At 36.6% G+C, this 14,741-nt stretch overlaps 1 protein-coding gene across 2 annotated transcripts; it reads right to left on the reverse strand.

The window, feature by feature from the left end:
• Positions 1–1,690: 1,690 nt before the first annotated feature.
• Positions 1,691–13,847, reverse strand: LOC103707454 (uncharacterized). 2 transcript variants are annotated; one of them, XM_039134068.3, is made up of 5 exons: positions 12,992–13,847; positions 9,056–9,241; positions 7,100–7,326; positions 5,966–6,788; positions 1,691–3,989 (listed from the first exon to the last, which is right to left on the reverse strand). In XM_039134068.3, the coding sequence occupies exons 3-5, from the start codon at positions 7,322–7,324 to the stop codon at positions 1,876–1,878; spliced, it is 3,162 nt and encodes a 1,053-aa protein (XP_038989996.2). In that variant the 5' UTR covers positions 7,325–7,326; positions 9,056–9,241; positions 12,992–13,847; the 3' UTR covers positions 1,691–1,875. The 2 variants fall into 2 exon arrangements, with proteins under 2 accessions (XP_038989996.2, XP_088567647.2); XM_088711521.2 differs by lacking the exon at positions 7,100–7,326 and having other exon boundaries at positions 12,992–13,380.
• Between the last annotated feature and the right edge of the window lie 894 nt (positions 13,848–14,741).

The following is a 14,741-nucleotide window of genomic DNA, read 5'->3' on the forward strand; positions in this document are numbered from 1 at the left end:
ATTCCCCCAACAATATATATATTAAATTACCTAATTTAAATTTAGAATTAACTTTCAATAAGTTTTTCCAATTGACCATCCAAATTTGTGTAACCCTTGCTAATGCCACAATAGCCAAAAAGGTGGCCTCCTAGCACTATTTTCCTTGGAACTCACTTGTTGCAAGTACTATGATGGCTGAATTGGCCACAAGACCAAATGTAGCAAGTTGGCAAGGGAGCGAGAGGGGCTTCCCTTCCACTCATTGCGTCGGTTGGGGTTTCTATTTGTGTTGCGGTTGCTATCTTTTGAGTTTACCTACCACCTTCGCTCATAGTATGCAATAATAGTAGTGTATCAAACACTCTATGATAACAGTTGGAATCGCTTAGGATGGGATCTTAGTTGCTGCAATGGGTACTTGTCTATGTTCATTGTTGCAATACTATTGTATTGCCATGATATAATTATTGATTTGTGTTTCTTTTTCCTAGTCCATTTTGACATGCATATCATAATTTTTAGGGCTATGGTTGTTGCTTTTATGTGGCTGTTAGATGAAAGCCCTTGAAACTACTTTTGATTTTAAAACTCTTCGATTGTTGTTGAGGAAGTATATAGGAAAGATCTCCGGATGCATAATTTGAATTTAGTCATGAGGCGATAATAGAATGACGCCTCCTTTAATAGTAGGTTTGGGACCAAAATGAATCCAAAAAGATTGAAAACAAGATCTATCTCGCATCCTTCATCATCTCCTTCCTTTCTCATCCCATTTAGGATGAGAAATGAACTTCTATTTTGAATATCGGCCTCGCACAATGCACATGTTATAGTTTTGTTCTCTTTTTTCAATTATTTTCAAATTTTAGTATAATAATATAAAAATTATGATAAATAAAAGAATTTAATAGATAAATTTCTATTACATATTAAGAAATAAACTTTAATAGTGGAGGAGCACATCAAAAGCGTCGTCACTAATATATGTTATATATTAAGCAATGAACTTTAATGATGATTAGCCCATTAATATCAGTATCCACATGACAAATGGAGAACTTTGCACTGAGTACAAACTCCCATCATTAATACGGATATCATTGGTACCAACATTCACATAACAAACAAAGAACTCTGCACAAGTAGCTGAGCCTCTGTTGAAAAACTCCCATCATTAATACAAGCTTTGCACGATGCATGAGGTAGGATTTTTTTACCTTTTTTCTAAATGTTCTTAAATTGCAGTATAACAATATAACTAATTATAATAAATAGAAGCTTTGGATAATCAAATTTCCACTGTACAATAGCCAATGAATTTTAATAATGATTGAGTACATTAATACCAAGTTGCATATTAAAAAAGAAACTTCAGTGACGACCGGCATATTAAAATCAACATCATTAATACCGATATTCATATATATGGTGGATAGAGAGCTAGACATAAGCTGAGGCTATATTTTAGAAACATAAAATAAAATTCTTTATGTTTATGCACAAATATGAATTAACCATCTGAGACATATAAGCAAACTGCAATGCCAGAATTGATCATGAGGATGCATAGAATAATAATGCAGGGTTCCCAGACCCTTGCTCTAAGTTTATTATAGTCATCCCTATTCACCCAGACCCTTGCCTTTATAGCTTTCATAAAACATGTTCTGAGCATAAATTTCAGGTAAGTTATATGCTCTAATTCATATGAAAATAATTCGGCATTTATTACTATGAAATGTACAAGCTGTTTAACTCCAAAGCACTTAATCAAGGGCCCAAATTAGTGCCAACATGTACAAGACATTCCCTGTCTCTAACAACCAAACACTCAGAAAATTGCTATTCTGATGACTCTATAAAATTATGATCACATATGCAGCCCTCTAAGCTCTACTTCTGAGGAGCAGAGGCATTTCCTGAGGGAAATCGCTGCCTACGACATCGTCTTGTGGTCCTTCCCCACCCCATCATGCTCGTCCCTCCAAGCGGTACTTCAGTATAAGTAGGTTGTGCTGGCAGGTGACTCACATGAACCTCTTCCACAGTTACAGCCAAACTTCTTGGCCGCCTCCCCCTTGTTTGCCCGTTTCGACCTGTGCTCTGTCTAGCTGAACAAGTCTGCCAAGGCTTGCCTGATGCTCTCATCAGACCTCCAAGAATTTGAAGATCTTCTGCCACTTCATGCCTTGACAATGATGCAAGGCCTGGTAGAATATCTTTCTGGAAATCCTTCCTTTGCCTTCTCTTTCTTGCCTGGCCCCTCCGAGACCTTGTTAGAAGCAGTGGAGCAGTGCCTGATTGCTCATCCTTTGGTTTCTCTTGCTCCCATGTTCTGCACATGTATTCATCTTCCTTCATTGCCTCAAGCTTCAATGTCAAGGACTCGAACGAATCCATCCCATCATCTGAATGTTCAGAGCAACCGTCTCCTCTTCCTTTTGGCACTCCTTCACTCCTTGCACTGGATAAAACTGCATCTGCAAACCATTGCAAGGAATCGCATGATGCTGGGGCCGATAAGCAAAATGTGATGCCATCGGAATGGCTGGAAACATCTAATGACATGGAAATGATAATCTCTGCTGCCACTCTAAGAGGTATATCACAAGAGAATTCTGTTTCGTGTGAACCATCTTTGCTCAAAGAAATTTCAACAGGCTTCTTGAGGTGATTCATCCCTATGATTTTACCCTGAGAACATATACTACCTCCTTCCCATGCATTGATTGGTGTTTCCAAGTCAATGTTGCAAGCAATTTTTGCAGTTACACCTGTAATGTAAAGTGATGATGGAGCCTCTGCCCCATATGTAGCACAGTTCAAATTAATGTTGCTTTCATTACCTAGACTATGATTTGTAGCACCCTTGCCTTTTTCACGGAACTTTGCATCATCATCTAAAGATTGTTTGTAACATGAGACAGGCGAGTAGTTAGCACTCGGTCGGATCATATCAAGAATAGAAGAGACAGGAATTCTTTTGCTATTCAGGCCATCAGATGCCTCATGCCTATGAATTTTGCTCTCCTTGATCTGAGAAGGCAATAGAGAATGCCGTGGAACACACAGAGAAAAACCTTTCTCCTTGTCTATTTTACTTGCATATTCTGGAGCCACATTTTCACATCTGGACATCAGCTGGGAACAATCCTTTGTGAAGCCCAACTCCATTTGAGGGGCACACAGTTCTTTGCCAGAAGATCCATTACAGGCTGACTTTGTTTTGAGCCAAGGCAACCCATTTGATGATCCATCGTGCTTCCCTGCTAGATGTTGTTTGGCAGTGAGGTCATCTATAATTCCATTCAGACTACTCCGATTCAAATTCACACCCCTTCCAGATTTATTGTCTATGCCCTGCAAATCCTCGAAGCACTTTTGCACTCCGTGATTTTCAGGGGTCTGATATTCCGAATTATCACCACTACTATTGGGGTCTGGCTGATCCAGGGTGACTGATGGCAGCAGTGAACGTGTTGAAGATTCAGATTGCAAACCATGGAGAAAGCCATTCAGGAAGGAGGATTTACTCCCCAGTTGCGAGTGTGACTTCAAATTCCCATTGCATTGCAGTTTGCCAGAAGCATTACTAGGGTGTTGAGCATTAGAACTCTTCTGTTCATTCATCGTTACAGGTCCGTTGAAGCATGGAAGTGCTTGAACTGCAATTGGAATGTGGCTTATACTATGGGCTGGCTTTCTCCAAGATGAAGCTGGTGGAGATGCAACACTAGAACAGGCTGATTGAGAAACAACTGAAAGTGGACCGGTCATTTGAGGATACATCACAGCTGAATGGTTTGAGTTAACAAGGTGTGGAATTCTTCCAGAGATTTCAATAGATTGTGATGTTTTCTCCCTGAACCACCTATTTGTTTTTTTCTGATCAGGTAACTGAGTTTCATGAGCTTTCTTAAGCTTCAATTGAATTGACTCAGATGACATTGGGTATTTCTCATTGCATGAACCAGAATTAAAAGAATTCCCATTGCTTCTACTTCGGCCTATGACAAGCAAGAGCCACAAAAGAAAAGTCAACTCTCATGGTACCATCATCCTGAACCTAAGATCTTAACAGAAGATTGAAAAGGGGCTAAAATTTAGAATATGCGGTAGAATATAATAGTAATGAAGAAGAAGGGAGGGGGGGGGGGGGGGAGCACATAATCTAAAGTCCTCACTGCAGTATGGCAATAGTAATTTTAATCAATTAAGTTACCGAACTCAACACAGATTCATGCTAGCTGAGACAATAATTCTACAACATAGAGTATTCTAAAGCAACCAAACAAATATCTTAGATGTAAAGAACAAAAGCAATCATACCTTCAGCTGATCATCTCATTTTCTTCTTGTTCCTTTTTGCAACTTTGTTGACTAAATTGTTAACATATAAAATTATAAATGGGTCAATGCCATAGTAACCTAGCAGCATGACATCAAGAACCAGTGTTGTTCAACATACATCTCAGATCCTTCAGCAAAAGCATTCACCACTGTTATATGAACTACGATGAAAAAACTTGACTCTTCACCGAAACCTCTAAGGATCGCCACATTAAGCAACTAATAAACTTAAAGCTTACAATTAATTCTACAGGAAATTTGAAGCTCCAAACAGCAACATCTTTCAAATTCTTAAACCATTTTAGAATTTCATAAAGCCAATATGATTTTTCAATTCAACTCGAACCATCCTTCAATCACCTCTTTAAATTGGTAAATTTTTAAATCCAGGGAGCACTCTTGAGAAAGGAATTATCATGATAATGTCATTCAGTATAATACAAAACATATGTCATCATTTGATCAAGGCCTGGTCCGTTGAGACAATAGAAGGTGAAAAACCTATCAAGTTAAAACCCAATACAAATTCAAGCTCTTAAAATGTATACTCGGGCAGCAAGAACTAGAAGCATGATCAGATTAGTTGTCCCCAGAACCCATTGAGTAAAGCTCAAGTTTGATCAAGATAATTTTTATGTCAAGAATTGGTTTAATTATTCTTTCTTTTTCTTGTCAAGTGGTCTATAAGATGTTGAACAAAGCAACAATGTCACACTCGAAGCATATCTGGTGCAAAAGGCAGTCAAAAGGGGCACTCATGTCTTCCATGAGGACTCTGCCATCTAAGGAGATAGGCGGCCAAGGAAATGCCTCCACAGGATAAGCAGATTTAAGTAATAAGACAAATGTTGAAATAGTTCCTACAAAACACTTAGTTGGAGACCATCATTCTTAACCAATAAAAGATATTTCCAGTTTGAGGCAATAATTTTGTTCATGCACATCAAAGTGCTTATGAGTTGGCAAATCAGCTAGCTACTTCATTTCATGGGTGTAATTGACTATTGGTGACAATTTATCATAAGCAACTTCATATTCTTCCACTCCCTGTGATCAACAATTTTGCCCTCAGTCCTAAAACTAATAGATGATCATGAGTGGAATCTTTATTTAGAGTTTGATGTGCTCCGTAACACCATCAAAGCTAGTCCAAACCCAGATGAAAAGGTGGAGTGTTGAAGCTAGGTTAATGGCCAGTCGTAGAAAGCATGTCGAACTAGGACAACCGTATTCCTGAATAGGTTCAGGAATACATGCCAAATGAGGATCCTTAAGGCTGACTCCAAAAAGTTGGGAAAGGGCTTGACGGTTGTGGTTATGGTCATGATCATTTGCTCTCCATATGTACACTTGAGGTAACCTATAACTTGGCAAAAGTGAAACAACTACATGCTTTTGACAAAGGGAATCATCATATACATGCTCAAAAGGACAAAATCATTATTAATGCTTTGGAGCCCAAAACATGTGGAGTTTGTACTCCTGAGAAAATGCATAAATGCAAGGTATCAAAACAACTGACATAAATAATATGCTGATGTAGACAATGTAAAATATCAGTTCAACTTGAAAAAAGTATTACTCACAGACATGATAATGATAAGTATCACTAATGTTGCCATAAAAGTCTTACCAGCATTATGTAAAGGTTGCCATTCTTCTATAATTTCCTGCTTTTCTGTGTTAAAAAAGTTTGAGCAACTTCCTTCATTTCCATATCCATCTATGAAAAAATCCCTGTGTACAAAATTTGTTCTCGATTTCATTGGTAACAGATGCCCTTGAACTTCTTTATGCTGGGTTCTCAAACCATTAGAAACTGAACCTGCAGCTCCCTTGCCATCTAAATCTTTGATGGGTTCATTTAAATCAGCCAAATGGTGAATAGAATGACCGCCTCGTGAATGCAAATATGACTTCCAGCTACCTTCCCTGCAACTACCGTCATCACCGGTGACAAGAGTTAGCTTCACATTGTTCTCAGGCTCAACACCATGAATCTTGTTAAGAGTATCAGCAACCCTAACACATGAATCAGCAACAATTTCCTTTTCTGTTCTTTCAGCATCTTCACTATCAATATACACATCAGCAGGGAGATGAAGGTCAAACATTTTCTTTGGAAACCTTTGGAGTTTAGGGTCCAATGGTCTATCATCAAGAGATCCTCTATTTTCAGGTGAAATTGGAATGTACCGCATATCATTTTCCTTCAGAAAATTCAGAGTGGACTTCTTATTATCAGCATCTGGCGCAGTTGCCCTCCTATAACCGGTGTTCGCTAAAGGTTGATGAGGCATCTGCCATATCTTCCCACAAATTTCATGTGGCATTTGAGATGAAAATATATTTGAGTGGGATGCCCCCATTGGTGCAGAATATCTGTATGACTGTTTTCTCTTAACCTCATCCATCAAGTACTTTTGTACTCTATAAAGACGGTGAAGTTCATAAATCTGGATTTGAACAAAGAATTACAATCGTGAAAAGAATCCAAAACATTAGCAAGACAAATGGAAGACATTGATTTTTCATCCTTAGAATACATGAAACACATAAGCAAGTATATCATCGTCTCATATGCCTCATAAAATGAAAAGCAAGATTTTCTGATCCAAAAGTTTCTGAACAAAACATCCAAAAAACGTGCTAATCAAGCTGCGCATCTAAAAGTTAGTAATGAAAAACCTAAGAAAAAGAAATGCCCTATGACCAGGTTTGTCATATTATTTTTATGATAAAAATATCTGGAAATATGAAAACCTACCTGCTTCCTAAACACTGCTTCATGTTCAAGCATTGTTCTCTTCAACAATTCTTTATCATATTCTGAATATTCATTCACTGGCCTCATCTTGAAACTATTGTAGATTTGCCCATTAAATGTTTTATGTTCATGATAAAGAGAGCAACTACTGTTTGAGTCATTGTTTAAATCCTTCATTGCATAGTATCCAGGAATGTAGCTTTTACACTGCACTTTTGCTCCCATTCCTGCAAAATTCCAGAGTAAAAGGAGAACATGATACTATTAAAAGAAGTCAGGAGAAAGAATACTACAAAAGATTCTTTAGTTCCAATCACTGTAGCCCAATTATTATTTATTACTCTGCAATTGTAAACACTGAAAGCCACCAGAAATATTATGCCTATACATATGATAACACTTCAAAAAACACAATTCAGTTTTGCTTATGGATAAGAAGCAAGCTGCTCAAGATAACAGTAGAAAATGCCTATTTATTAGGAGGATTTCAAGAGGCAGGATAGGGGAGAAGTTGAAAACCTATGATGGTCATCACAATGACTCTCCTTGCCATTTTCTACATCATCCTCAGCAAGAAATATGAAACAGAATCAGCAATGGGGAATAATCCGCAGGATTACAGTCATATTCTTGCAGTGATAATCCGAGATTATAGAATCATACTAAAAAAATAGTATTTAGATCATTTCTGTAAACATATAGCAATTTTCAATCTTATGCTACTTAAATTCTTTTACTTGGTTGAGGGTCCAATGATGGAAATAATATTCACATCTGTTATGGAGCAGATTCTTGCATACATCTTCTGTATTTTGGGACTCTAAAACCTAATCCTAACAGAACTGGCATTGTGTCTTTTATGAAACCAACTAGATTCTTAAATACATTAGAGATGTTGCTATGCAAATCTGTCAATAAAAGTCACCTTACTTGCTGTCTGAATCACCCCATTTTTTCATAGGTTCCATGTGGAGTGGCTAGTGCGGTTTACAGAAAGTTTTGGCTGTGGTTCATGCCACATATAGATAGAAATCATCTAAACATGCATGTGGAGTTTTGAACCCCTCAGAACATATTAAAACATTAAGGCCCTGTTTGGATTCTCCAACTTCTTGTCCATGGAATAGAGCAGAGATGACTGAAAATTTGAGAGTTTGAGAAGGAGACATGTGATGGGAGGGAGAGTTTTAAGAAGATAGGAAATTTTAGGTCAAATGAACAAGGACAATATAAATTGCCTTTTTTAGAGAAACCTGTATCCCATATTTTTGGTTTGCATGATCTGGGAACCTCCCGATGGATTAAAATGCTTCTCTTCCGACCGCTATGTTAAAGAATAAGCTTCCCACTAGAAGATCTTATCGGACTGATAAGATCTTCCAGCATCCAGACAGCCCCTAAATGTGTACTAAATTCTGAATGTAGCTATCTAACATGGAAGGCCTTGAAATACGATTCATATTGGATTATATATTATTAATGAACCAATTTCATCTATATGATATGCTTCTTTTATGGGTTCATATGTCATTTCTAGGTTAACTCTCATCATCATAATCATCAATAAAGTCATAAGTTAATTAATTTTACTTGACTAAAACAAACTTTGAAGATATGGATATATGCAAACACCATACAGAACCAAATATAGTTGTCTCAGTAAATCCTAGTTCTCAAGATTTTTGAGTTTGAGACTCAATTCTATTATCTTACAGCAAAATTGACATGAGCATATGTCTCTAATCTAGGATTAAAGTATCAAACATTATTTATGTTTACCAAAAAAAAAAAATTAAAACCTTTACAAAGTAAAATTTATAGAATAGGATAAATAAGTTTTCAAACATTGCTTAACCACTATTACTAAGGAAGCATATTAGATTATCCAACATAACATAATTTATAACCATCAAGTATATACATTAATTAGCATGTAGAAGAGCAAGATGAAAGTACCAGTTATGGTGACACTTGATATGCAAGTGTCCAGCACAGCAGCTTGCAAACAAGGGTATAAATGATTAGGCCTGAAACTAGCACATCATTTTTTTTCCTACATCCAAGGCTCAGCTAAACATAGGATAAATTTGAGACTTAAGAAGACCACAACCCTGGCTCTTCGACACTCTATTTCCAGAAGACCTGTCACATGAGAATTTTCATTAAAAAAGAAAATATTATATATAAATACAGAGGTATTGAATGAAGTGCAAAGTTGATAAGCAAAAGAGGCATCAACTGTATATAAGGCATTATATAGTTCAAGAATTAGCCTGCTTATATATATATATATCAAATAGATACTAATTGGTAAATTTACATGATAATGAGGGCATCTTATTTATTGTATTCATACTGTTGATAACTTGGTCCTCCCCGATATTGTGTTTCTTTTTTCTTTTTTTTGAAACAATCAGTTGATTAAATGTTGTTAATTAACATTGAGCATTTAATATTGCTTCAAACAAAAGTACATGTTATACAACAGGGTGACTTTAATTGATTAAATGATTAATTAGAGCTACATTTTGCTAAAAGAGTTAGAATCCCATGAATAATTTTAGCATTTACTTGCTAGTGTTCAGGTGCCAACATGTATAAAGAATTCCCAGACAAAATACTCCATAATAGCGAGACTAGTGTCAGTACATTACGATAACAGTCTATTTATGGGGTTCCAAGCACAGAGTGCTTGATTGCATGGCTTACCTAGTTTGAACTTCTAAATTTATGAAGATTATATTTCCAGTACATTATGAAAGACTTGGCTTGTCCAAGAGTAAAATTTATCATAACTAGTTAGAAAGATGCAACCGATGCAAGGGGAAAGAGCAAAAAGGCACAATAAAAGGACAAATTAGTCATGACTCCAACAAGATCAAAGAAAACACTAAAGAAATATCTCAAATGAAAACTTTGAAAAATCATAAAATCAGCTCAGGATTATGAAATACACAAAAATTGCACAACTTTAAGCCCCAATAACACATTAATACTGATAGTGACACAAAAGCTGATAGTCATAATTTTTTTAGAGTTTCTTTCTTTTATTGGTTACCTACAACCATTGCAACTTAGAAGATGCAAATAGATGGTCTTATCTTTCTTATAAGTTAATAAATATGAACTAGTTATTACTATATTAGTAATATCAAGAAGTAATAAAAGGATAATGTTTGTAACTTTACTATATAATTTTAGACTTATATATTTGATTGATTTTTCCCCAGATTCCTGTAATCTTCTTATCCTTCTTTTCCTCTTCATAACTCTCCATTATGAAAATATTTAGCAAGTCATACCATTACATACACACCTCCCTAGAGTACAATGTTGGTTATTATCAAATCTCAGGGCAATTCAAAAGTTGACTCTATCCCAATCATAGTGATATTACAAATAGTAGTTCCTGAAAAAGATGTGAAAGCCATATACAGGAAAATCATAACATAGAGATCAAAAGTTAGAAGATCATTATAAAGAAGACAACCATAAATTATAACAGTTATCTTAACAAGCTAAAAGTTTGTACAGAACAGCCGCATCTTCCCTTACCAAGTCCCCCTCCACCTCAACCACCTCCATTTGTTGGAAATCATAAGAAGGCAATGTTTTTTATGTACATCATGCTTACATTTTCAATATGCATCAAGAGAAAGAAAATGAAGAATTGATTAAGGTCATAACTCAAAGCGAAGTGCTCTAGAGGGTTTCAAACATGTCATGCAGCTTCCTACATGCCACCCCTGCATGCTTAGATCATGATCGGCATGAATCGAGCAACAACAGAAGAAGCTACCATCAACTAGGAAATAAGCTTGACTCAGCACAAGAGATAAATGTAACACAAAACAACCACAGGACCCAAGAGTAGATGGGACACATCTGTTTGATTAAACAAAGAAACACCCACACAATTCAGAAATGTTAGTACAATTGAGGATCCAATCCTACTGGTGCAAAATCAATGATAGGCATTTTAAATTGAAGGCAATGACCAATGATGTGAATTCCCAATACTGCCTAACATTGATTTTACTGGTAGGATTGAGCCTCAACATAAGAAGATAATGGCATTTCAAGATAAAAGTTTTCTTGATCGAGAAAATAAAAAATGATCATCTGAATATGTAAGGCAATATGCATAATGTTTTTCCAACTTTCTTCGGTGCCCATGCTTGGAACATCAGATTTTCAAATCCAAGGAATTTGAGTAAAAGTAAATTTGAGATTAAAAGCACAAGATAAAGAGTCTAATTAGAAAACCTAAGCACTTATAGGACCTATGAAAAGAGGGTTCATGATCATGCAGATACCTTGTCTCATCAGATGCAGATGAAAACAAATATCATAATGATAATGACGTCTCTGCAAGCACTCAGATTATTCTTCTAAACCCTAAGCAAGTAGGATTTCTATAAAGCTTATAGATTTTCAAGCATCATTTTTTTAAAAAATTCCATGCATTTTAATGGACCAAATACAAATTGCTACAAAGAAGTTAGGCAGATATGACATATCAATCGATTGTAGCACACAAGTCAACGCACAGATTTTTGCCAGCTAAAAGTTATCCAACACCTGATATCTATGTCTAAGTTTAACACAATATACATATCAAGTCTATAACAGGATGAAAATAGATGCTCTAACCAAGCTCTGCATCATCTGCAAGTCTAGTAACATTGTCAACTGTGACACAGTATCATCATCATGGAGATATCACATGATCAATGCCTATAACGAAACATTATGGCGCTCAGATTTCATAAAGAGATGGAAAAAATATGCTATATGCTCAATGTAGTTTAAAAAACTTATGATGGTGAGAAAGTTACTGGAAAGGTATATATGATCAATAAGGACAAACAAAATGAGATTTAACAAAAAATTAGGGCTCAAAATTTCCCCAATGTCACTTGAAAGAACATCCGAAAACATGGCAGACAACATTGTACAATGTGGTGAAGAAAGAAGTAACATTTACCAGCTCGGAAAATAACTGAATGCTGGCATTAACAACCAAATCCTGTACAAATGGCTGTAGGATATCATTAATCAAACTTGTGAGAAAATCAGAGCAGGCCAACTCACATAAATCTAATCATGAAGCCTCACAAATAACCTACACGAGATGCTCTTTTATTACAAGCTACATAGAGCAGCAATGTAGGAGTCAGATTTTGGCAGGGATTCAACCTGGACGTATCCTGAGTATATGACAACAGGGATGACAATAGAAAAAAAACTACAGCACAGAGATAACAACTGACAAACTTCGCATGAGAGAGGATTCGCACATAAATGTGATGAACTACAAATTGGAAAACCCTGCATTCTTGTTACAGAACGCAATCCAGAATAGAATATATCTAATCACAACACAAAGTCAAATGCCAATCTAAAAGGAAACATCACGGGAATCTCGATTCTAGCCATAATTGAAGTATTCCTAAATAGGAAAACAAACAAACTGAATCTCCAGAGTAAATGAAAGACAAAGCTCTCAATCTCAAGTTAAAAAAAAAACAATAACAAAATGCAAATCCTTAATCTATGGAGCATGAACCCAGGCCACCCTAAAACCCAATCCTTGTACTGTCATCCGAAGTAAGTATCAAACATACAAGATCATAGCAAGGAAACATCAGGAATCCCAGACGACATCAAAAGATAGAAACTAAAACATTCCCCAAACTTAGAAACTGCAAATGATAAGCAAAGAAGACACAGACCAAACTGCCAAAATCACTCCTTTCCACAAAAATTCGAAAGAGAAACACCCATATTCAATAATCAAACCAAGAAAAAAAAAATACAAATAAACCACCAAATTAACAACCCCTTCAGACACAGAAAAAGAAGGAAAAAGCACAGAGAAACGTAAATTACCTCTACCATATCCCCCTTCTTTCGTGCCTCTTCTAAAAATTCTTCAGAGGACTCCATTCAACATCAAAGATGGCAACTTGGACGGTCCCTGAAGCCCAAATTCCCCTCCTGTATAAAAATTCTCAAGCGCTGTCACACGAAGAAGCCAAACCAACACGAATCATTCAACGGAGAATGATAAAGAGAGACAAGTGGGGAGAGAGAGAGAGAGAGAGTAGAGAATAGAGGAAGAGGAAAGGGGACTATGAGGCAGTAAAGGAGAACTGTGTGTCTCTCCGGGGCCATGGGCGGGAGAAAGGACTACAGATCGTCATCAGAGCGAAAGATTTCGATCCGCTGGGCCACAGAGAGAGAGAGAGAGAGAGAGAGAGAGAGAGAGAGAGAGAGATGGGGGGGAGGAGAGGGAGATCCCAGATAAGAAAATCTCCACAAGAACAAACGACCTTCCAGTAACAGTGACAGGAAACTTGTCAACATCTGGTCTTTTGATTCTCTCTCTCTTTCTCTCCCCTCCTTCTCTCTCTTCTTGATTTCCTTTTGATTTTTCTGCCGGCTTTTTTGGAATTTGTGAGCGCTCATACAATTGTATTTTCCCCTTTAATTTTCTAACATGCAAATTAAAAAATTGACATGCCCTCCCCCTTATTTTCCCTTGACCTTTAAAACCCCTAGTATTCCACCAATTCTAATAGAAATTGACTTTTTCTCTTTTCTTCTAATTTTTAATAAATGGTCTTGGAGATTGAGATTCTCCGGCTGCTATCACCCTAACTTTCTTGGTTTTGGTACAGAAAAAGAGAGAAAAAAAATAAAAATAAGAAAAGGCAGCTGAGAACAGCAACAGGCTCCCCAAATCTACAGAACCAGAAGGCTTTTCCTTTTTATTTACTGTATTTTATTTTGTTTTGATGAATAAAGAATTCTAATTTATGCTATTTATATAAGAAAAATAGTAGGGGTCCGTGGAATTAAAGTAGTAGGCTGGTGTGGGGTCCACCGAGGGGAATAAGGTGGATTTAAGATGTCGAAGGGGAGTTGGTGAGAATGCCATTGTATTTGGTGTCTTATTACCAGAGTAGGAATGGTATGATCCCTACGGACCTTGGACTTATCACCAAGATTTGGAGAAATATCAGACTAGAAACTTCGATTGAAGTGCTTGTTTTGGTCCTTGTGGAGATAAAGAGGAGGTACCCAAGATTGGTGAGGAGAGATTAGGTGTCTTCGAAAGGGGAGATAGCTTAATCACAGAGAACAAAATTGTTGTTATGTGGGCTCTCCACAAATAATGACATACCAATGTCACATAACAATAAAATCCTCCCGGGACCAAACTACCTAGTCATTTCTCTGAAGTAGGTGGGCACGCAAAATGGCCGAATTGGTCAAAAGAAACTTGCTCATATCTTACATGGTTTAGATTTCGGCTTTTTTTTTTTGTTTTTTTTTTTGCTAAAAGCAGATGTATCATACATGACGGATACGAATACATCCAAAAAGATCAAAAGATAACAAGTTATGAAGCGCTCGGATAATTTCAGAAGGATTAGCCAGATAAGATTTTGCCTTTTGGTTATCATTTCTAGATCAGATTATCTAGCCAATAAGGCCTTCCATGGTCGCGAGGAAAGCATTAGGCATGAGACCTGGAAGCCAATGTGGGGTTAAGATAGAATTACTAGTTTGCTATGTGTTTGTCTCATGAATGGCTACAAGCATATGGGCACGGAGTTGTCAAAATTTAACCGTA

This window comes from Phoenix dactylifera, chromosome 15 (genome assembly GCF_051530095.1).
Source record: "Phoenix dactylifera cultivar Ajwa chromosome 15, Ajwa_hap1_PhDact_Kaust_v1.1, whole genome shotgun sequence".
Lineage (NCBI taxonomy): Eukaryota > Viridiplantae > Streptophyta > Magnoliopsida > Arecales > Arecaceae > Phoenix > Phoenix dactylifera.